Here is a 23809-nt window from a genome sequence, read left to right on the forward strand (position 1 = left end):
ATATACGTGTGATGTCATAAAAGAAAAGCCTTTGCTTCTGGCAGAGCTTCTAATCCTCATTGATACTCCTTAATTCTGCTTTGCCTGTATGCTGTATAGTCTTATATGAATGTTTTTATATTTAAGGCAAAAGGGAAGAAGATTTGAGAACCCTCAAATAACATGTCATTGATGTACTCTAACTTGGGGTTTTGTTAGATTGTCAAAGGAGAAAGTTTCTCAGCATCTTTGATTTAAATTTTCAAATACATGTTAAACTAGTAACATACTTAATATTTTCTTCTATTGTGGATTTTAGAAAAAAAATAAATTATTAAACCAGAAAAAGAGAATGATTTAAATATAGGTATATTCTTACATTTATGACCCAGTGTATGACCATCAAAACTTTAGAAACAGTAAATTAGCAAATATTTTTTTTTATGAAAAGTGTTTAGGAGCTATACCTTTAAATATACAATATACTTGTATGTTTTCATTGGTATTAGTAATCAATATTGTTCATGTGAAACTATAATTCATGTCATTCATATGAAATCATCAATATCTGTATTAAGAGAAGAGAGCTAAAATGGTTACAATGAAAAAGTCATAGAAGTGATTTTTATGTATTTATATAGAGAAAAATCTGTCAATTTAAAAGAATCATAAAAGATAATCTGATAACTGCTGCATTATATACACATTTTCTGTAAACTTAGAATTCCCCCCCCGTGGAACCTTCTCGAGATATCAATTTTGAGTTTGTACACTTTTAAATAATACAGAAATTAATTAATAATACAGAAATTAATTTTAAGATGCATTAGCTATAGATTATGAAAGAACAAGGTCCAATTTGTTCATAAAAAATATGAAAAGTGATGATCACCCTTTCCTCTTCCATTACCTGGATCAAATGCCACTGTCTTTTCCTAATCATTTCATCTGCATTAAAGTGTAGGAGAATTTTCTATCCACTTAAATGTGGGAAATCTTTAAAAATGAGAAAAATCAGAAACTTACAATTTAAGCTTTGCCCCTTATAAATAATCCTTTTTTTATTTTTAAAAATTTTTTTTTAATGTTTATTTATTTTTGAGACAGAGAGAGACAGAGCATGAATGGGGGAGGGTCAGAGAGAGAGGGAGACACAGAATCCGAAGCAGGCTCCAGGCTCTGAGCTGTCAGCACAGAGCCTGATGCGGGGCTTGAACTCACGGACAGCGAGATCATGACCTGAGCCGATGTCAGACGCTCAACCGACTGAGCCACCCAGGCGCCCCGAAATAATCCCTCTTTGAGGTGAGTACTGACCCTCTTATCCATATGCATTCAATATGTGTTAGTTTCGTAAGAACTTGATAGTGAAGTAGGTCTGTATTTGGCATGAACAAGTGTGAGATCAAAAGATATTAGAGAACTTGTGGAATAGATGTGCATTTACTCTTGGGAAACCAAACAAACTTACTCCTGGCTATCTTACCCATTCAAAAGTATATGAACCACAGAAAAATTGGTGGTTATAAACACTTTTCGGAAAGAGAACAATTTTATTAGAATTTGGAATTTTATTAAATAGTCTAGGTGAGAATTTGAACTCTCATGTGGAATATCTAGGAACTTAATCATTATTCCTATAATCATTAACATGGTCCTGTTGGAAAAGGTTATAATCTAGAGATTATTATACATTTAAGTGGGAACAACAACAACAACAACAACAAAAAAGGTCCTAAGAGTTTGGTTGTAGTGAAGTCTCTAATTCTGGTCAGCAGTTTTGATAATTTTCCAAAATCAAATATGCAATGGGCTATGTACCCAGGAAGAATTGAGTAATAAAAAGAGATTATTGATCCAAAAAAGAAATAAATAAAACTTAAGTTCAAACCCTAATTTTGTCCTGCTCCTGATGTTAGAGATAATATACATGATATATTTTAGTCACAGTTCCCTTGTGTTAAAATGAAGACAATGATATTTATCTTTCATGGTTTCAGTAAGCTTTAAAGGTGGTATCTATACATCCTTAAAATGATGTCCTTTATCCAATAAATAATCTGACTAATTTAAGAAGCTCAATAATCAATAATAAAAGAGAAACAGTGAAAAGATAACATGAAAATCAATCATTATTAAGCATTTTCCAGAAGACTATTAGAGAAATGAGAAATGGACCTCACATTTTTCTGAGGGGGAAACTACACTGCAAAGAAATTGACTCATTCAAAGGCTGAATTTAAACACATTATAAACCCTCAAATCATTTCTTTCTCCCTTTTTCCCTATCTTGGCTGAATTCATTCCTAATGACTAACTCAGGGTTGACTGATTTGTGTGGTCATTCATTCATTTATTCATTCATTCATTCAATATTTCCTGAACACAGATAAAGCCCGTCACTGTGTTAAGACAAAACCATACAAAAGGAGTTCTTATAAACAAGGAGTTTACAGTTAATAGAGAGGAAATAAAATATTGTAATCTGTTGTGGTTACATGGTACAACAGAGATGAGCACAGAATATGAGGAAATACATCTTAAAATGTTAAGGAGAACTTTTCCAGTTGTTTAAAAAAAAAATCAAGGTACTGGAAGACTGTAAAAAACACAGAGGAATGATTGGGAATCTCCTATTTTGCAGAATAAAATAGTTTTTTGTTGTTTGGTTGTTTTTGTTTGCTTGTTTGTTTTTTAAATATCCAGAGACTGAATCTCTACTAGGGGTAGAGTGCCACATTTCCAGATATGGATCACACAAAGTTCACTCTAGCATCAGAGTGGAAAAGCAACTTAGAGCAGATGGAACAATAAAGTACAGAAAAGTGTAGGTAGAGAGCAGTGTAGCAGATTAAATTGACTCATCCAGGGGCGCCTAGGTGGCCCAGTTGGTTAAATGTCCAGCTTTTGATTTCAGCTCAGGTCATGATCTCATGGTTCGTTAGTGAGATGGAACCCTGTGTCAGGCTTCACACTGTCAGTGGAATTGGTATTCTTGTTCTGCCTCTCTCTCTGCCCCTTCCCTTGTTCATGCATGTTCTCTCTCTCCCTCCCTCAAATAAACTTAGAAAGAAAGAAAAGAAAATTAAAGAAAAGAAAAAAGAACTGACTCATCCAGACATGGTGTCTGCCTCTATGGGGCTTCAGAAAGAGTGTGGGCTCTTGGACAACCCCATTGGTTCAAAGATCAAGGCAAGACACTGTGGTCCCATGAGCATGATATTATTCAAAATTATAAACAATATCCATTGTTTGTTGAAAGTGTGTTTATGAAAAAAGTAATGATGTTATCTTGATTGTGGGACATGCATGGCTATATAATTTCACTCACTACATCTGTATCACTTAATTATATCCTGCTATTTAATGGAATAATTATACAGAACAGAGCTGACAAACAGCTCACTTCCATTTAGATGACCATGTTGCAGTGCTCTGATATGCATAACACTGATTGATGAAACTCTAGATAAAAATGAATCATACTTTCTAGTTAGAATGGCTTAGTGTGAAAACTAATAGTGATCATGTCATTTGCTTTCTGGACATCATCCATTTATTCACTCAATATGTTTTTGTGGAGTGACTCTTACTCCAAAAGCTAACCACTAGGAGGCATATGGCATGTGTAAAGATTTTTTTATGTTTTCTTAAATTGTTTAAATATTCCATAAACCATTCTATGAATTGTTTCTCTCAATATTCACTTCTAGACTGTGGATCTTCCTCCAGAAACCTTGGTCCAAAATCTAGTGAGAGTCAGAAATTTCCTAAATAGTGTGTAAAGACATCCTGACAAAAATTAGAGTAAACTAGAAAAGTGACCATATGATTGATATGATTCAAGATATTTGGAGAGACTTTGGACAGAAAGCTGTGGCTGTAGGAGGAAATACAGATTTGGAATTGTAATAAGATACAGACGGCTGGATAAGGAGGGTGAAAGAAAGCTTCAGGAACATAAGACTTGATGGATGGCCATAAATTTATTAGAATTTGAAGGAAAATGGATGGAAGAAGAAACAAAGTCATAGAGGCATTCTGGAAATTAATTTGTTTCACAGCCACTGCCTCCCAGAGTTAGACCTCTGTCAAGTGTAGCATGGATAAGTTGAACATGAAAGAGTAGAAAATGGAAAGGAATAGTGATTTCTTGGCACTGAACGAAACTCTCCAGATCCATACTGCTTCTCTTCATGGATATAGCAAACAAACAACCTTTCATCTTTAATAATAGTACATCTGTCTGGATTGCTTCCTACCAGGGTCTAGGCATTTAAGTTCATATTTATTTATGTATAAAATAAACATTTATAACTGTAGGCTATCTCAATCCTTAGTTTTGCACTATTAAAAGAATGACAGATTAGTAAGTTTTTATAGGATTCTTCTATATGTGCCAGGCATTATGGAGACACATTTAACAAATCTAAAAAAGGATTATGTATTTCAAGATGCCTGTGATCTTTTTATCTTCCCACAGCCACTGGCGTAGTTTTTTGCACATAAAGCAGCATGTAAATGTGTTACACTAAATTATGTATATATGAGTAGAAAATAAGAATACTAAAAAAAAATTCAAGATGATAAATGCTGAAATGGATATACATGTATGTAGTATAGTTATAAAGATGAATATAGACACTGGGTTCTTAAGGGCTCCCTATAATGTTAAATAGAAAGACAGGAGAAGGATAATTAGGTATCCAAAAGGAGAATACAGAATAGGAAAGAGAAGGGTGGTCATGACTCCATAGAGACCACTGTAAATGGAGGTCATGAGATTTATCTGTAGTGGTAATGCTTCTTAGCTTTTCTATTACAGTAAAATATACTGTTACCATTGATTCACTTTTACTTCCTATATCATGAAATTAGGTTTGGGTTTCAGAAAATCTGGCCATACAGAGATCCTCAGAGGACCATTTCTTCCGAGGTTCCATAATGAACATTTGGTAGAAAGGGAATTCCAAACTGTCAGAGTCTACTTTCTTCAAGGCCAGTCTTCCTTCCAGCTACTCTGGGATTTGCTGCAGCCTGTCTCCAACTAACGCAGTCATCTTAGAATTTCCTGGATGTAATTCCATCTGTACAGGTGAAGAAATGACTTACAGTCTGTTAAGTGCTAGATACACTATACAAAAAAGCAAAAAAGTAGTGACACCAAAATCACCAAATCGTATCTTAGTGTCATTTAAATAATAGTCACTTTATTATTCCTCACTATCTAATCGTCCATGTAGGTAAAAAAAATAAATATTATTATTTTTTTTACAGTGGGGACTCTACTTGTCACTGCAGATACTTTAAGATACTTTTTAAGATGCTTTTTAAGATACTTTTTAAGATACTTTAAGATACTTTTAAGAAAAAAGATATGCCTTTAAATTATAAGCAACCGGCAAAAACACTTAAAAACCGCTTAAGCCATTCTCACCTATGTAGGTTTCCAAGCATAAATATTTTAGAAATCATCAGCTTAAAAACACTATACCACTTTTAAAAGTGACATCAAAAAAGAAAAATCCTGGGTTGGTTTAGTAAGTCCTATTCTGTAAAAGTTCTGGGAATTTACCTCTGAAAAACAAGCAGTTTGGATGAGTAAATTAACATTTAGAATAATCAGCATATATAAATAAAAATACTTTCATTTAGGGGCTCCGGGATGGCTCAATTGGTTAAGTATCCATTTCTTGATTTGGGCTAAGGGCGTGATCTTACAGTTGTGAGACAGAGCCCGTGTCAGGCTCCACGCCCAGTGTGAAGCCTGGTTGGGATCCTTTCTTTCCCTCTCTCTCCCTCTCCCCCAATCACTCTCTCTGTCTCAAAATAAATAAATAAACTTAAAAAATACTTTCAGGGCACCTGGGTGGCTCAGTTGGTTAGGCATCTGACTCTTGGTTTCAGCTCAAGTCATGATCTCATGGTTCTTAATATTTGTTTATTTTTGAGAAACAAAGAGATAGTGCAAGTGGGGGAGGGGCAAAGAGAGAGGGAGACACAGAATTTGAAGTAGGCTCCAGGCTCTGAGCTGTCAGCACAGAGCCTAACATGGGGCACGAACCCAGGAACTGTGAGAACATCACCTGAGCCAAAGTCGGACGTTTAACCGACTGAGCCACCCAGGTGCCCCAATCTCATGGTTCTTGAGTTTGAGCCCCACATTGGGCTCTGTTCTGACAGTGAAGAGCCTGCTTGTAATTCTCTCTCCCTATCTCTCTCTGCTCCTCCCCCACTCATGTTCTCTCTCTCTCTCTCTCTCTCTCTCTCTCAAAATAAAGAAATAAAACTTAAAAAAAATACTTTCATTTTTCCCTGTATCAACCAAAAATTAGCAAATTTATAGGCCTGACTACATTATTTTATCTGCTTTTGTAATGAATGTCTATTAAATAATTTCATGGGTGCTGAATTACATATTACATAATTCTACTGATAATTAAAAAAATATTTCCTAAAAGTATATTTTTAATTGTATTATATGTGTAAAGTCAAATAGCTTTCAAAGACCATAATACCTACTGGATCATCTTTCTCCTCCATAAGTTTTTCATGATCTTTGACATTTTTATTTTTTAAGTTTTTCATTTTAATTCTAGTACAGTTAACATACAGTGTTATATTTTAGGTATATAATATAATGATTGAACAATTTCATATCTTAGTGCTTATTGTGCTAAGTGTACTCTTTAGTTCCCATCATCTATTCCACCCATCCTCCCACTCACCTCCCCTCTGGTAACTACCCATCTGTTCAATAACTATAAGTAATTGTAAGTATAAATAGTTAAGAGTGTGTTTCTTGGTTTGTCTACTTTTCCCTTTTTGTTTCTTACATTTCACATGTGATTGAAATCATATGGTATTTGTTCTTCTCTGATTGACTTATTTCACTTAGCATTGCCCTCTATAGTTCCATCCATGTTGTTACAAATGGCAATGTTTCATTCTTTTTATGGCTGAATAATATTTCACTGTGTGTGTGTGTGTGTGTGTGTGTGTGTGTACACACACACATATATATACACATCTTATTTATTCATTCATCTGTTGATGGAACTTGAGCTGCTTCCATAATTTGGCTATCGTAAATGATGCTACAGTAAACATAGGGGTGCATATTGCCTTTCAAATTATTTTTTTTATATTCTTTGGGTAAAAACTCAGTACTGGATCATAGAGTAGCTCTATTTTAGTTTTTGGAGGAACCTCTATACTGCTTTCCACGGTAGCTGCACCAATTTGCATTCCTACCAACTGTGTGTGAGGATTTCATTTTCTCTAAATCCTTGCCAACACCTGTTGCTTCTTATGTTGTTGATTTTAGCCATTCTGATAGGAGTGAAGTGTTACCTCATTGTGGTTTTGATTTGCACTCCCCTGGTGATGAGTGATGTTGAACAGCTTTTCATGTGTCTGTTGGGTATCTGTGTGTCTTCTTTGGATGTCTGCTCATGTCTTCTGCCCATTTTTAATTGGATTATTTGCTGACTGCTGAGTTGTATCAGTTCTTTATATATTTTGGATACTAACCCCTTATCAGATATGTTGTTTGCAAATATCTTCTCCCATTCCACAGCTTAATTTTTGGTTTTGTTGATTTTTTTCCTTTGCTGTGCAGAGCTTTTTAATGTAGTCCCAATAATTTATTTTTGCTTTTATTTCCTTTACTTTAGGAAACATATCTAGAAAAATGTTGCTATGGCCTATGTAAAAGTTACTTCCTGGGGCGCCTGGGTGGCACAGTCGGTCGAGCATCCAACTTCAGCCAGGTCACGATCTCGCGGTCCGTGAGTTCGAGCCCCGCGTCAGGTTCTGGGCTGATGGCTCAGAGCCTGGAGCCTGTTTCCAATTCTGTGTCTCCCTCTCTCTCTGCCCCTCCCCCATTCATGCTCTGTCTCTCTCTGTCCCAAAAATAAATAAACGTTGAAAAAAAAAATTAAAAAAAAAAAAAGTTACTTCCTGTGTGTGTTCTCTTCTAGGATTTTTATGGTTTTGTGTCTCACATTTAGGCCCTTAATCCATTTTGAGTTTCTTTTTGTGTATGGTGTAAGAAAATGGTCTGGTTTCATTCTTTTGCATGTAAGCTGTCCAGTTTCCCAATACCGTTGGTTGAAGAGACTGTCTTTTTCCCTTTGGATATTCTTTCCTGCTTTGTTGAAGATTAATTGACCATATAGGTGTGTGTTTATTTGTGTGTTTTCTATGCCATTGATCAGTCTTTTGTGCCATTACCATACTGTTTTGATTACTACAACTATGTAATATAACTTGAGGTCTGGAATTGTGATGCCTCCAGCTTTGCTTTGCTTTGCTTTGCTTTGCTTTGCTTTGCTTTGCTTTGCTTTTTCAAGACTGTTTTGGTTATTCATGGTCTTTTGTAGTTCCACATAAGTTTTAGGATTATTCATTCTAGTTTTGTGAAAAATACTAATGGTATTTCAATGGAGATTTCATTAAATCGGTAGACTGCTTTGGGTAGTAAAGATATTTTAACAATATTTGTTCTTTTAATCCATGAGCATGGAATATCTTTCTATTTGTGTTATCTTCTATTTCTGACACCAGTGTTTTATATTTTTCAGAGCACAGCTCTTTCACTTCCTTGATTTAAGTTTTTCCTAAGGATTTTATTATTTTTGGTGTAATTGTAACTAGGAATGCTTTTTTAAATTTCTAATTCTTTTGCTTCATTATTAGTGTATAGAAATGCAACAGATTTCTGTACATTGATTTTGTATTTAGCAACCTCATGAATTCATTTATCAGTTCTAGTAATTTTTAGTGGAGTCTTTTGGGTTTCTATATATAATACCATGTCATTGCAAATACTGAAAGTTTACTTCTTTACCAAATTGGATGCTTTTTATTGGTTTCTCTTGTCTGATTACTATGACTAGGATTTTCAGTACTATCTTGAATAAAAGTGGAAAGAGTGGACATCCTTGTCTTGTTCCTGATTTTAGGGAGAGAGCTCTCAGTTTTTCACCATTGACCATAATGTTAGCTGTGAGTATTTCATATATGGCCTTTATTATGTTGAGGTATATTCCATCTAAACCTATTTTTCTGAGGGTTAGTATCATTAATGGATGGTTTACTTTGCCAAATGTCTTTTTCTGCATCTATTAAAATGATCATATGTTTTTTATCCTTTGTCTTATTGATGTGATGTATCATATTGATGGATTTGCAAATGTTGAACCACTCTTGCATCCTGGGAATAAATCCCATTTGATTTTGATGAATGACCTCTTTAATATATTGTTAGATTCAGTTTGCTGGTATTTTGTTGCAGATTTTTGCATCTGTTTTCATCACAGATATTGGCCTGTAGTTCTCTCTTGCTCTCTCTCTTCCTCTCTCTTTATTTTATCTGGTTTTGGTATCAGGGTAATGCAGGCCTCATAGAATAAGTCTGTAAATTTTCCTTCCTCTTTTATTTTGGAATAATTTGAGGAGAAAAGGTATTAACTGTTCCTTAAATGTTTAGTAGAATTCCCCTGCTAACCCATCTGGTCTTGGATTTTTGTTTGCTGAGAATTCTTTAATTACTGATTCAATTTCATTGGTAGTAATTGGTCTGTTCAAATTTCTCTTGCTTTCTGCTTCAGTTTTGGTTTAGGTTATATGTTTCTAGGAATGTGCCCATTTCTTCTAGGTTGTCCAATTTGTTGCCATGTAATTCTTCATAATATTCTTATAATCCTCTGTATTTCTGTGGTATCAGTTGTAATTTACCCTCTTTCTGGTTTTGTTTATTTAAGTCTCTCTCTTTTTTTAATGAATATGGCTAAATGTGCTTCAGAATTGTTTGGTCTTTTCAAGGAATCAGCTCCTAGTTTAATTGTTCTGTTCTAACCTGAGTTCCTTCCTTCTACTGGTTTGGGGTTTTGTTTGTTCTTTTTCTAGCTCCTTTAGGTGTAAGGTTAGGTTGTTTAATGTTTTTCTTGTATTTTGAGGGACTTTCTCTGTATCCCAAGATTTTGGATCCTAGTGTTTTCTTTTTTATTTGTCACCATGTATGTTTTTCTTTGATTTCTTGGTAGCATCTTATTTAACATCAATGTATTTGTGTTCTTTCAAGAATTTTTCTTGGAGTTGATTTATAGTTTCATAGATATGTGGTCAGAAAAGAAACATGGTATGACTTCAATCTGTTTGAATCTGTTCAGACTTATTTTGTGGCCTAGTATCTGTTCTGGAGAACATTCCATGTGCACTTGAATGTATATTCTGCTTTTTTAGGATGGAGTGTTCTGAATGTATCTATTAGATTTGTCTGATCCAATGTGTCATTCAAAGCCAGTGTTTCCTTGTTGATACTCTGTTTGGATGATCTGTCCATTGATGTAAGTGGGGTGTTAAAGTCTGCTACTGTTGTATCACTTTTGATTACTTCCTTTATGTTTGTTATTAACTGCTGTATTTGGGTGCTGCCATATTGGATGCATATTTATTTGTTCATAAATTTTATGAGAAAAAGAGTAAATGTGCAAGCAGGAGAGGGGCGGAGTGTGGGAAAGAATTTTAAGCAGGCTCCACAGTGTCTCACAATAGTGAGATCATGACCTAAGCCCAATCAAGAGTGACTTAACTCACTGAGACCTCAGGCACCCCTCAGTACATAAATAGTTGTAATTGTTATATCCTCTTGTTGGATTGTCCCCTGAGTAATAATATAGTGCTCTTCTCTGTCTTCTGCTAGTCTTTGTTTTAAAGTCTATTTGTCCAATACAAGTATTGCTACCCTTTCTATTCACATCCATTTACATGACAAATGCTTCCCCATCCCTTCACTCTCAACTTGCATGTATCTTTAGGTCTGAAATGAGTCTCTTGTATGCAGAATATAGATAGGTCTTGTTATTTCATTCATTTTTCACCCTCTGTCTTTTGATTGGAGCATTTAATCCATTTACATTCAATATAATTACTGATAGGAAGGTATCTATTATTATTATTTTTTATGGTTATTTATAGTTCTCTGTTCCTTTCTTCCCTTGCTTTCTTCTCTCATGATAACTCGGTTTTCTTTAGTGATATACTTGGATTCCTTTCTCTATTTTTTTTTTTTGGCATATCACTGGTTTTTTATTTGTGGTTACCATTTGATTTGTATATAACATCTCTGTATGTAGCTGTCTACATTGAGCACATTTTAGGTGTATGGTATCATACTTTACATCCTTTTATCCTCATCCCTATGAGTTCCTTGACTTATTTTTATAAATATACTTATTTTTACTGCTTTTGTCCTTCCTACTTTCCTTACTCTAGCTCATGGTCTTTCCTTTCCACTCAATGAGTCCCTTATAACATTTCTTGTAGGACTGGTTTAGTGGTCATGAATTCCTTTAACTTTCATTGGGAAAACTCTTTCTCTCTCCTATTCCTTTCTTGCTGGATAGAATATTCTTGACTGCAGATTTTTCTCTTTCCGCACTTGGAATACATCACGCCACTCCCTTTGGCTTGCCAGATTTCTACTAAAAAATCAGCTATCAGCCTTTTGATGTTTCCTTTTTATGTAACTGCTATCTTTTCTTTTGCTGCTTTTAAAATTCTCTATCACTACTTTTCCCAACTTAATTACTATGTATCTGGGTGTGGAATTCTTGGGTTGATTTTTTGGGGGGATCTCTGCCTAGTAGATCTGGATTTCTGTTTCTTTCTCCAGATTTGGGAGGTTTACAGCTATTATTTCTTGAAATTTTCTGTCTCCTTTTCTTTCTCTTCTCCTTCTGTGATCCATATAAAGCAAATATTATTACATTTGATGGTGTTGTTGAGTTCTCTAAATCTAGTTCCATGTTTGAAAAAAAATACACACACACACACACACACACACACACACACACACACACACTCATCTGCTCAGCTTGGTTACTTTCTATTACTCTGTCCTTCAGGTCACTGATCCAATCCTGCTTCATCTAGTCTACTATTTATTACATCTTGCATATTTTTAAATTAGTTTAGTGTATTCCTTATCCATAATAGGTTCTTTTTTTTTTTTTTTACCTCATTAAGTGTCCCACTAATGTTCTCTACTCTTTTCTCAAGTCTGATGAGTATCTTTATCATCATTACTTTAAATTCTCTATGAGACGTATTACTTATCTCCATTTTGCTTTGGTCTCTTGCTGTAATTTTTTTCTTATTCTTTTATTTGGGACATGTTCCTGTCTCCTCATTTTGTATAATTTTATGTGTAGGTTTTTGTGTGTGAAGGGAGACAGCCACATCTGCACTTGCAAGTAATGTCCGTATGAAGAAGAGGGTCTCAGTGTCCTGCGTATAGTGTCTGCTGTTCACCAGAACCTGGTGCAAGGTCTTCTATGTGTGATGTGTGAACCCTGCTGTTGTGGCTGAGCTGCTCTTTCCTTCAGCCCAGTCATCTGCAATAGCTTTCTTTGCTTGTTGTGGGCAGTGTTTACTCCCTTGTAGTGTCAGTGGACCAGTCTGGGAATGCCTTGGACCTGAGTGGAGTCAGACCAGGCATTTGCCAAAGACATTAGCACCAAACTGCAGGACACTTTCCCTGGTTGTCCTCTGAGAAGATTTCATTGGCGGGTGGGGCATGCAGTCAGACTAGTTGTTGGCCTCTGGCCCACTGCTATGTCTCTGACTGGTGTGTGTGTTTTATCTTTCCCTCTCTCAGGGGCATGAGTCACAGTGGAATGGTGCTGACTATTGTAGGGGCCGCTTTCACGATGCCAGGGCTGCGGCACCCACAGGGAGGGTGGGGGCTAGTAAGCTTTGAATGCTGCCACTTTTCTGTAGGCAGGGCCCTGCAGCACCCAGACTGAGACACACTGTCTGAAGGGGTGGATCTGTGGAAGCTGATAATTTTAAATATTAAAATTACTAGTACCAAAAATAACTACGTTTGTGGTTTCAGTTTATTAAACACTGCATGCAAGTGTTTATCCTCCACCAAACACTATGGTGACGTGTCTCTATAAATTATCCCAAGTTATCATCTCCAACTTTCATTTATAAGGAAGCTGAAGCTTAGAAAACATAAGCAATGTATTGGTAAATCTTTGAGCTGAGATTTGAACCCAGGCTACCTGACTCTTAAATCAGTAACTTTATTGTACTATCCTGCCTCTAAAAAAAAATGATTATCTCTTTTTAACAACAGAAATTGTCTTGTGCTAATCTCTTACAAACTAATTTCTTCTTAAAAACAAAAAGTCACTGAGACTAAACCTCATATTGGATACCAAAACGAGCCCATTAGTTTCTCTGACTCAAGACTACAGAGAGAATCTGTAACTTCTGTCTACTTTTTCCCCCTATGTGTGACATTATTCTGGAGCCAATGAATATGCAAGTGAGGATAATTTCTTACACATCTATGTGAACAAGTGAGGCATGCTTCACAGAAGAATGCCTGGTGGGGTTCTTTTCCCTGAGAACCACATCCCCATCACACAGTGAACAAAAAGAACAGCCCTTTTTGAGATATGACTGAGACAGAAGACAGTGTTAAGATTTTTTTCTTTTTTGTTTCATTTTAATGCCTTAAATATTTTCATATATTTTAATGCCTTAAAATATTTAATGACTTTCAAATATTTTAATGCCTTAAAAATTTATTTTCAATAAATCACACATGAAATTCAATTAGGGATTGAAAACAGGTAGTGAAAGAGAAGAGACCTATAAAAGAGCAAATAACAACCTTCTCAGCAAGCCACCAAGAACTTTCAGGGCCTTCTGGTTATTAGGGACAAAGGAGAACCAGATGGGCATGACAAACTAGATGAGGTCAAGGCATTAACATTAGGAATAGATACTGGAGTGTGGGAAAATATTAAGTATAATATTTTCTGTGTTTAGCTGCTTAAAATTAAGTGACAACTTGTTTCTTTTTATTAAAGAATCTAAAGTCAATGCAATCTGTATACAAATAATGAACTGTAATCAAAATAATTAAAACAATCATATGTGCATGACACTTTACATGTTGTATTTCATTTAATCTAAAAAGCAGACATAACAGGTAGGCTGTACTTTAATGCTTGTTTTATATTTGGAGAAACTGAGTCTTATAAGAGGTTAAGTAACTTGCTCAAGGACACAGCTAATACATGACAAAACTGGAACTTGAAGCCAGGAGGTTTGATTTCACAGACTGAATACTTACCCTCTATATTAAGTAGTCAACAAGTAATGTTATTTTCATTTCTCTTTTCCTATTAAGGCTCTGATATAATTACAGACCATTTTAAGCATTGTCATAGCAATATTCTGGCTGGTTTCTTAATAAGAAAAATAATAACTCTTGAGAATGAAATGCTACATCTATATCAGTTTAATCAACCATTACATGTTATGGGCCTCTGTGCCTAATGTTATATGTCAAAGTATGATCTCACAGAAAGTATGAATGAATTCAATTCCAAGTTGGAAAAAACCTAAAAGGTTTTCTGAGCATGGGGGGTGCTTCCTGCTGGCCATGAAGCCAGGAAGGAAAACTGGCAGGAGTGATACAAGTATAAGCATTGTGGTTTCAGCAATGGAAGAAAATGTTTCCTCAATGTTGCATAAGCAACTGATAGAGAGCATAGGTCCTAACTATGACAACATAGATGCACCTTAAGGACATTAAGGACCTAAGTGAAATAAGCCAAAAAGTCAAATACTTCATGATTCTACTCTCTTGAGGCATCTAAAATAATCAAACTCCTACAGGCAGAGAGTAGAATGGTGTTTTCCAGGGGAGGGGGAAACGGGGAGTTGCTATTCAGTGGGTATAAAGTTTCAGTCATGCAAGATGAGTCAGTTCTAGAGATGTGCTACGCAGCACTGTGCCTATGGTTAACAGTACTTTACTGTGTGCTTAAAATTTGTCAAGAGAGTACATCTCATATTAAGCAGTCTTCCAATAACAAAAAAATGGCTTTTATGAACCCAGCATAACTTTGATAGGACAAAAATATCACAAAGAAGGAAAACAATAGACCAATATTATATATGAAAACAAACAAAATGAAAAAGTGAACATAGGGCTTGAGTAATTGCTAAACAGATATCATAAACCAAACCATATGTGTCACTATTCCCAGTAGTAACATCGAATTCAATTTGAGAGGTAAGAAGTACAAACAAATTACACATCCCTGCATATTATTTAGTGGTGGTGTCCTTGACAAATCCATACCACTGACAGCTGCCCCAGTTAACTACACACATAGGACTTCTTTTGTTTTTTAATCAGAATGCTGTCATGTGAGGCATATGAAAAATTATAAAGCCTTTATATTCCTTCATTTCAAAAACAAATGAAATACTTACATTATTAACAGAAGAGCATACTGGTTTCGGTCCGTAAAATCTTTGGGAAAGGACAACTGTAAAGGAAGTTCTTTTAAAGAAAGAGCAAAATATTAAAGATGGAGAGTCATTTACATGTAAAACTATGATTCATAGAAAATTGTTGTTAAATAACATAGCATGCACAAAACTTTACCATAGTCATCAATATGAAGCATTTTAATTTCTGACTTCACTATCTTCTTCTTCAGGATAGCTTCCTTCAGCATAGAATTGCTTTCCAATATAAAATACTCTATAAATCAAAAAAAGTTAATTTAAATAACTAACTACTATGTATTGATCAGGAATAAGTGCAGCACAACAAATAATTATCCAGTGATTGTCATTTGCTAAGCACTGTGTGAGGCACTGATTAAACTCTTTAAAATTCTTCTCCTTGTAGAGTTCTACAAGTTTTCTAACTGACCTTTGTTATTTCAGTGAAATTTTGTCCACATGCCCTATTCTTGGAATTAACATTTACATCTTCAAAATGCAAATCTGATCATGGTCCTACTCTGCTTAAGAATATTTAAAAGAATTCAAAGTTATCTAGGACCCAATGAGATGATGTTTACTATGCCCAGGCGTAGTAAATAAAATATAATATATAAATAAATATAGTAAATAAAATATAAAATTATTGGAAATATCAGGAAAATATTACCCATGATGAGTAAAAAATCCAGTCAATAAAAATAACCTAGAAATAATACAAATGATATAATGGATTGAAAATAACATTAAAATAGAGAATATAATTCTATCGCTTGTGTTTATTAAGGTGAAAAAAAATAGGCATGAGGATCTTAAGGGGATATATGAATAAAATTTAAAAATAAGACACAAATTAGAATTCTAAAGATTAAAAACAGTAAAATCTGATATTCATAAAAACTATAAGATCTAAAATGAAAAAAATAGTAGGTGGGATTAGTAGCATAGTAGATACTGTAGAAGAAACAATTAGTGAATGAGACTATGGCAAATAGACAATGTAAAAAATAAAAAATCAAAAAACAAGTTGACAAACCATGAAAAGAACATCAGCAACTTGTTGGAATTTGAACATCAGCAACTTGTTGGAATTTTTATTGATACATTAAATCTATAAATTTATTGGAGAGATTTCACATAGTGAGCCCTCTAATTCATAAGTATATATGTATATCCACTGAGCCTTTAAGATCTCCCAGCAATGATTGTTTTTTTTCATTTTAGGGGACTTTCACATTTTTATTAGATTTATTATTGGATATTGTCAGATTTCTTGTTACTTTAAATGTTTTGAACTATTTTCAAATTTTGCATTGCATTGTATTTCATAAAACAGTTGATTTTTGTGTATTATAACTGTAACCATGAAAAATTCACTCATTGCTAAAAGTTTTGTGAAAGTGTCTCAATTCCATATTTTTGTTTGGTTTGTTTACAGGTATATCTTCAGCAAAGAAAGATAGTTTTCTACTTACATTTCTTTTCTTCCCTCATTTCATTGGCTAAATAATACAGTGATGCATAGAGGGGTGAGAGTGGACATTCTTCCCCAATATTGGGGGAAAGCAATCAGTCTTTGAATATTAAGTATGATGTCAGTTGTAGGATTTTTGTAGATTCCAATTCATCTTATGAAGGAATTTCTATTCTTTCTATTATTAATTTATTGTTACTGGTTTTCATATTTATCAAATTTTTTCTTCTAATCCTCAGCATTAACAGTAAAATAAGGCGAATTACATTGATTGATTATTGAATATTATAGCAATCATGGATTCTTCAGGTAAACCCAGTGTACTCATAATATTCTTTTACAAACTGGTAGATTTTACTTGCTGGTATTTAGTTAGCAAATTTTGCATCTATATTCATTAAAAAGGTCTTCCTTCCTCCCTCCCTCCCTTTCTTCCTTCCTTGTTTTTATTATTATTTGTCCTTATAATGTTTATGCTGGATTTGGAATTTGGAATGCTGGCCTTATATTTTCTGAGATTATGTGTAAGCTTGGTATAAATGTATTGAATATTGCACAGAATGCACCAATGCAGGTAACTGGAATTTTCTTTGTGGGAAGAATTTTTTTAATAGATAATGAGATATTTTTATATTGTACTTACCCTGCCTGTTTAGACCCATTTCATCTAAAATATGAAGTTTACTGCCTTAAGATTACTTATAATATTCTATTACTATCATTCTAATGTGTGTAGGATCTGTTATTAACATTATGTATTTCATTAATGAAAATGGATGATGAGAATGTACATTTTCTTTGGTGACTGTACAGAACTTTATCAATTTTATTGATCTTTAAAACAATCTTTACTTCTGTATATTTTCTCTACTGCTAGTCCATTTACTTTATCATTTATTTCCACTTTTTATTATTCCTCCCTACAATGTAATTTGCTCTTCTTTTTCTACCTACTTAAGGCAGAAGCTTAGATAATTGATTTCCTTCTTTACAAAGCAAGAATTTAGAGCCAAAAACTTCTTGTCACATTGTCAGGTGTTTTTCTGTGGCTCAAAATATTTTCTAATTAGTGTTCTAAATTATTCTTTGATTTATGTCTTACGTAGAAGTTCAGGTCTCATAACAAAACATTCTCAGCTCTTCTTCTCCATTCCTTATTTTGGCTTCACTTTTGAAAGCTATTTTCTAATATCATTATCCAGGTTAAGAATTATGTTTTCTTTTTCAGCATCATTTAATTAATTAATTAATTAACTTTAATTCCAGTACACTTAATATACAGTGTTATAGTGATTCAACATTTTTTATTTTTTTTTAATTTTTTAACGTTTTTATTTATTTTTGAGACAGAGAGAGACAGAGCATGAATGGGGGAGGGGCAGAGAGAGAGAGGGAGACACAGAATCAAAGCAGGCTCCAGGCTCTGAGCCATCAGCCCAGAGCCCGATGCGGGGCTCGAACTCACAGACCGTGAGATCGTGACCTGAGCTGAAGTCGGACGCTTAACCGACTGAGCCACCCAGGCGCCCCTCTTTTTCATTTTTTTAATGTGTGTTTATTTTTAAGAGAGAGAGCAGGGAAGGGGCACAGAGAGAAGGAGACAAAATCTAAAGCAGGCTCCAAACTCTGAGCTGCTAGCACAGAGCCCAATGCAGGGCTCAAACCCACGAACTGTGAGATCACAACCTCAGCTGAGGTTGGACGCTTAACCAACTCAGCCACCCAGGCGCCCTGTGATTCAACAGTTCTATACATTACTTCAGTGCTCATCATAAGTGTATTGTTAATCTCCTTCACTTATTTCACACATCCCCCACCTCTGGTAGCCATGTTTACCAGAGTAAACTGGTCTGTAGTTAGACTCTGATTTTTGGTTTCTCTTTTTTTTTTTTCCCTTTCGTTCATTTGTTTTCTTTCTTAAACTCCATATATGAGTGAAATCATATGGTATTAGTCTTTCTCTGATTTGTTTCACTTAGCATTATACTCTATAGATACACCCATGTCATTGCAAAGGGCAAGATTGTATTCTTTTTTATGGCTGAACAATATTCCTGTGTGTGTGTGTGTGTGTGTGTGTGTGTGTGTGTGTGTGTGTGTGTGTATGTATCTCACATCTTTATCCATTCAACTATCAGTGAACACTTGGGCTGCTTCCATAATTTGGCTATTATAAGTGATGCTGCAATAAACATAGGGGTACATATTGCCTTTCGAATTAGTGTTTTGTATTAGTGTATTTGTATTAGGGTAAATATCCAGTAGTGTGATTACTGGATTGTATGGTGCTTATATTTTTAACTTTTTAAGGAACTTCCATACTACTTTTCACAGGGGCTGTATTGCATTCCCACTGATAGTGCACAAGGATTCCATTTTCTCTCTTTATTGCCAACATTGTTGTTTCCTGTGGTGTTGATTTTAACCATTCTGATAAGAGTGAAGTGATACTTCATTGTGGTTTTGATTTGCATTTACCTGATAATGAGTGATATTGAGCATCTTTTCATGTGTCTGTTGGCCATCTGTATATCTTTGGAGAAATGTTTGTTTATGTCTTCTGTCCAGTTTTTAAGTTGATTATTTGTTTTAGGGGTGTTGAGTTGTATCAATTATTTATATATTTTGGATGCTAACCCTTTATTGGATATGTTGTTTCAAAAATATCTTCTCCCATTCTGTAGGATATCTTTTAGGTTTGTTCATTATTTCCTTCACTGTGCAGAAGCTTTTGATTTTGATGTAGTCCCAATAGTTCATTTTTGCTTTTATTTCCCTTGCCTCAGGAGAACTATCTAGAAGATTATTGCTACAGCTGATGTAAGAAAAATTACTGCTGCCTGTGCTCTATTCCAGGATTTTTATGATTTCATGTCTTACATTTAGGTCCTTATTTTGTGTTTATTTTTGTGTATGGTGTAAAAAAATGGTCCAGATTCATTCTTTTGCATGCAGCTGTCCAGTTTTCCCAACATCATTTGTTGAAGAGACTGTCTTTACCCCAGTGCACTTTCTTGCCTCTTTCATTGAAGATTAATTGACCCTATAATTGTCAGTTTACTTCTGGTCTTTCTATTCTGTGTGTCTATTTTGTGCTAGTACTATATGTATATATGTACACACTACATTATGTATGTATTATATATACTATATTATATATACACAGTGCTATATATATGTTATATAATTACTACATATATACTATGTACATACAGTACTCTATATAATATACATAGTATATATATTACATATATACTATATATATACTATATATATAAACTACATATATATCATAATATATACTATATAATCGATACTACATATATAGTATAGTAATATGTATTACAGTATATACAGTACTATGTATATTATACTATACTATACTAGCATTTATACTAGTACTATATATATTATAGTACTGTATATACATCATATATAGGTAGTAATATGTATTACAGTATAGTATATAACTATATATAGTATAGTAATACAGTAATGTATATTACAGTATATACATAATAATATATAGTACTGCATATATAGTATACATATATATAGTACATAGTACATATAGTATATATGTAGTAATAATATCACATATAGTACTGTGTATATAATACATATATAGTGTGCATATATTTACAAATATATACATATAGTACTGGCACAAAATAGACATATAGATCAATGGAACAGAACATATACTATATTCCAGTATGTAATTATTATACAGTATGTGTATACTATACATACAGTATGTATATACTATATATGTGTGTGTGTGTATATATATATAAAACACTCTATATTATTACTACTACTACTGCTACTACCACTACAGCTTGTACTATAACTTGAGGTCTGAAATCATGATACCTCCAACTTTTGCTTTTTCAAGATTGCTTTGACTGTTAGGGGTCTTTTGTGGTTTCATACAAATTTTAGGATTATTCTATTTCTTTGGAAAATGCTGTTCATATTTTGATAGATATTTCATTAAATCTATAGATCCTTGGGCAGTATGGGCATTTTAACAATATTTGTTCTTTCAGTACATGATCATGGAATATGTTTCCATTTCTTTGTGTCCTCTTCAACTTCTTTCATCCATGTTTTATGTTTTCAGAGTACAGATGTTTCACTTCCTTCGTTCATTTTATTCCTAGGTATTTTCTTATTTTTGGTGCAAATGTAAATGGGATTGTTTAAATTCTCTTTGCTGCTTTATTATTAGTGAATAGAAATGCAACAGATTTCTATATACTGATTTTGTATCCTGCAACCTTACCAAATTCATCTATTCCATTAGTTTTTTGGTGGATTCTTTAGAGTTTTCTATATATAGTATCATATCATCTGCAAATAGTGAACATTTTATACTTCTTACTCACCAATTGGATGTTTTTCATTTCTGTTTGTTGTCTGATTGCTGTGGCTTGGACTTCCACTATCATGTTTAATAAAAGTGAGATGTCCCTGTGTTTTTCCTCACCTTAGGGGAAATGCTCTCAGTTTTTCACCATGGAGTACATTGTTATCTGTGGCTTTTTCATATATGGCCCTTATTATGGTCAGTTATGTTCCTTCTAAACCTAGTTTGTTGAGGGTTTCATCATGTTGTACCCTTTCAAATGTTTTTTCTACATCTATTGAAATGATCATATGGTTTTTATCTTTTATCTTCGTGATGTGATGATTCATGTTGAGTGGATTGTGAATGTTGAACTATGCATGCATCCCAGGAATAAAACCCATTTGGTTCTGGTGAATGATTTTTTTTTGTTGTTAATGTAGGATCCAGTTGGCTAGTATTTTGCTGAGGAGTTTCACATCTATGTTTATCAGAGATACTGGCCTATAATTCTTTTTTCATAATGTCTGTATCTAGTTTTGGCATCAGTGTAATGCTGGCCTCATAGAATTTGGTAGCTTTCCTTTCTCTTCTGCTTTATGGCATATTTTGAGAGGAATAGTTATTATCTGTTCTTTAAGTGTTTGGTAGAATTCACCTGTGAAGCCGTTTGGTCCTGGACTTTTGTTTTAGGTTTTTTGACTACTGATTAAATTTCATTGCTTGTACTCAGTCTGTTCAAATTTTCTATTTCTTCATGATACAGTTTGGGGAGGTTATATGTTTCTAGGAATTTATCCATTTCTTCTAGGTTGTCCAATTAGTTGGTATATAACCTTTCATATTCCTTTATAATCCTTTTTATTTCTCTGGTGTTAGTTGTCATTTCTCCTCTTTCACTTCTGATTTTCTTTGAGTCCTCCCTGTCTCTCTCTCTCAATTATTTAATTATTTAATATTTTTGATGAGTCCTGCTATAGGATTATCAATTTTATTAATCTTTTCAAATAGCCAGCTCCTGGAAACCTTTTTCTGTCTCCTTCTAGTCTTTTTATTTTTTAATGTTTATTTATTTTGAGAGAGAGAGAGAGGGAGGGAGGGAGACAGGGAGGCAGGCAGGCAGAATGAGAGTGGAGCAGGGGCAGAGAAAAGATGGAGACACAGAATCTGAAACAGGCTCCAGGCTCTGAGCTGTCAGCACAGAGCCCAATGCAGGGCTCAAACCTATGAACTGTGAGACCATGACCTGAGCCAAAGTCAGACACTTAACCGACTAAGCCACCCAGGTACGCCTGTCTCCTTCTAGTCTTAATGATAGCCTTCCTGGATTGAGCATTCTTTCTGCAGATTTTTTTTCCTTTTAGCATTTTGAATATATCATGTCACTCCTTTCTGACCTGAAAAATCACCTGACAGCTTTATGGGGTTTCCTCTGTATGTAACTATTTTCTTTTCTCTTGCTGCTTTTAATATTCTATCACTATTTTTGCCTTTTCAATTACTGTGTACCTTGGTTGGACTTCTTTGGGTTGATTTTGTTGGGGGCTCTCTGTGCCTCCCAGATCCTTCCCTAGAGTTGGGAAGTTTTCAGCTATTATTTCTTCAGATATATTTTCTACACCCTTTTCTCTCTCTCCTTCTCTTATCCCAATAATGTGAATGCTATTACGCTTGATGTTAAGTCTGTTCTCATTTTGCATAACTTTTTTTTTTCCTCCACCTGCTTAGGCTGATTGCTTTCAGTTACTGTCTTCCAGGTCACTGATCCATTCTTCTCCTTCCTCTAGTCTACTATTTATTCCATCTAGTGTATTTTTAATATCACTTAATAAGTTCTTCATATCTGATTGTGTTCTTTGTTCTGTGTTTGCTCTTTCTTCAGTGTCTCAGTGATGTCCTCCATTCTTTACTCAGGTCCAGTAGATCTCTTTATGATCACTAATTTAAATTCTCTATTAAGCGTACTATTTGGGTCTGTCTCACTGAGGTCTCCTGCTGTAATTTTTTTCCTGTTCTTTCATTTCAGACATACTCCCTCTTCCCATTTTGTCTAAATCTTTGCATCTGTTTCTGTGTGTTAGGAAAGTCAGCTACATCTCATGCTCTTGAAAGTAGTGCCTTACAAAGACGGGCCCTGTAGCGCCCTTCAGTGCAGTGTCCCCTGTTCCGCAGAACCGGCACTTCGGGGGTGATTCCTACATGTGCTGTGTGTGCCTTGCCACTTTTTCCACCAGTCCTTTGCAATGCCTCTCTTTGTCTTTTGTAGGCAATGCTTGGTCCTTTTGTGTTAGCGGGGCAGTCTTGGGCTGCCTTGGGCTTGAGCTGTGTCAGACCAGGTGTTTACCACAGATACAGTCAAACCAGACTGCAGAATGCTTTACCTGTTTGTCCCCTGAGAAGCTTTTTCTTGGTGGGTGGGGCCTTCAGTCAGACCAGCGCTCTGTCTCCTGCCCACTACTGGGGTCACAGCTGGAGTAGTATATGTGGTTATCTTCCCCTGTTCCTGGGACTGGAGTTACTTTGGAGATCTGTTGGGCCTTGTCAGGGCTCCTTGCACACTGCCAGACTTGTGGCACCTTTTGGATGGGTCCTGGCCAAGAGCATGTTGGAGGGGTTGGCTCTGCCACGGGCAAGGATCCACAAAGTGCATGGGGGAGGGGTGCTGTTGTTAGTAAGGT

The 23809-nt window shown here is 34.7% G+C and overlaps 1 protein-coding gene and 1 long non-coding RNA gene across 3 annotated transcripts in view; one reads left to right on the forward strand and one right to left on the reverse strand.

The window, feature by feature from the left end:
* Nucleotides 1-23809, forward strand: part of LOC147578419 (uncharacterized) — a 66986-nt gene that overhangs the window by 36449 nt on the left and 6728 nt on the right. The gene's annotated exons all lie outside the window — the stretch shown is intronic.
* The window catches only part of DPP10 (dipeptidyl peptidase like 10), a 659495-nt gene that overhangs the window by 28988 nt on the left and 606698 nt on the right, over nt 1-23809 (reverse strand). For both annotated transcript variants that reach the window (XM_086718449.1, XM_086718450.1), the window contains exons 18-19: nt 15464-15562; nt 15289-15358 (exon numbers count right to left, since the gene is read on the reverse strand). In XM_086718449.1, coding sequence (XP_086574575.1) covers nt 15289-15358; nt 15464-15562 — 169 coding nt within the window. The remainder of the gene's footprint in view (nt 1-15288; nt 15359-15463; nt 15563-23809) is intronic.

This window comes from Puma concolor, chromosome C1 (genome assembly GCF_028749965.1).
Source record: "Puma concolor isolate L17-30 chromosome C1, mPumCon1.1.hap2, whole genome shotgun sequence".
Taxonomy (NCBI): Eukaryota; Metazoa; Chordata; class Mammalia; order Carnivora; family Felidae; genus Puma; species Puma concolor.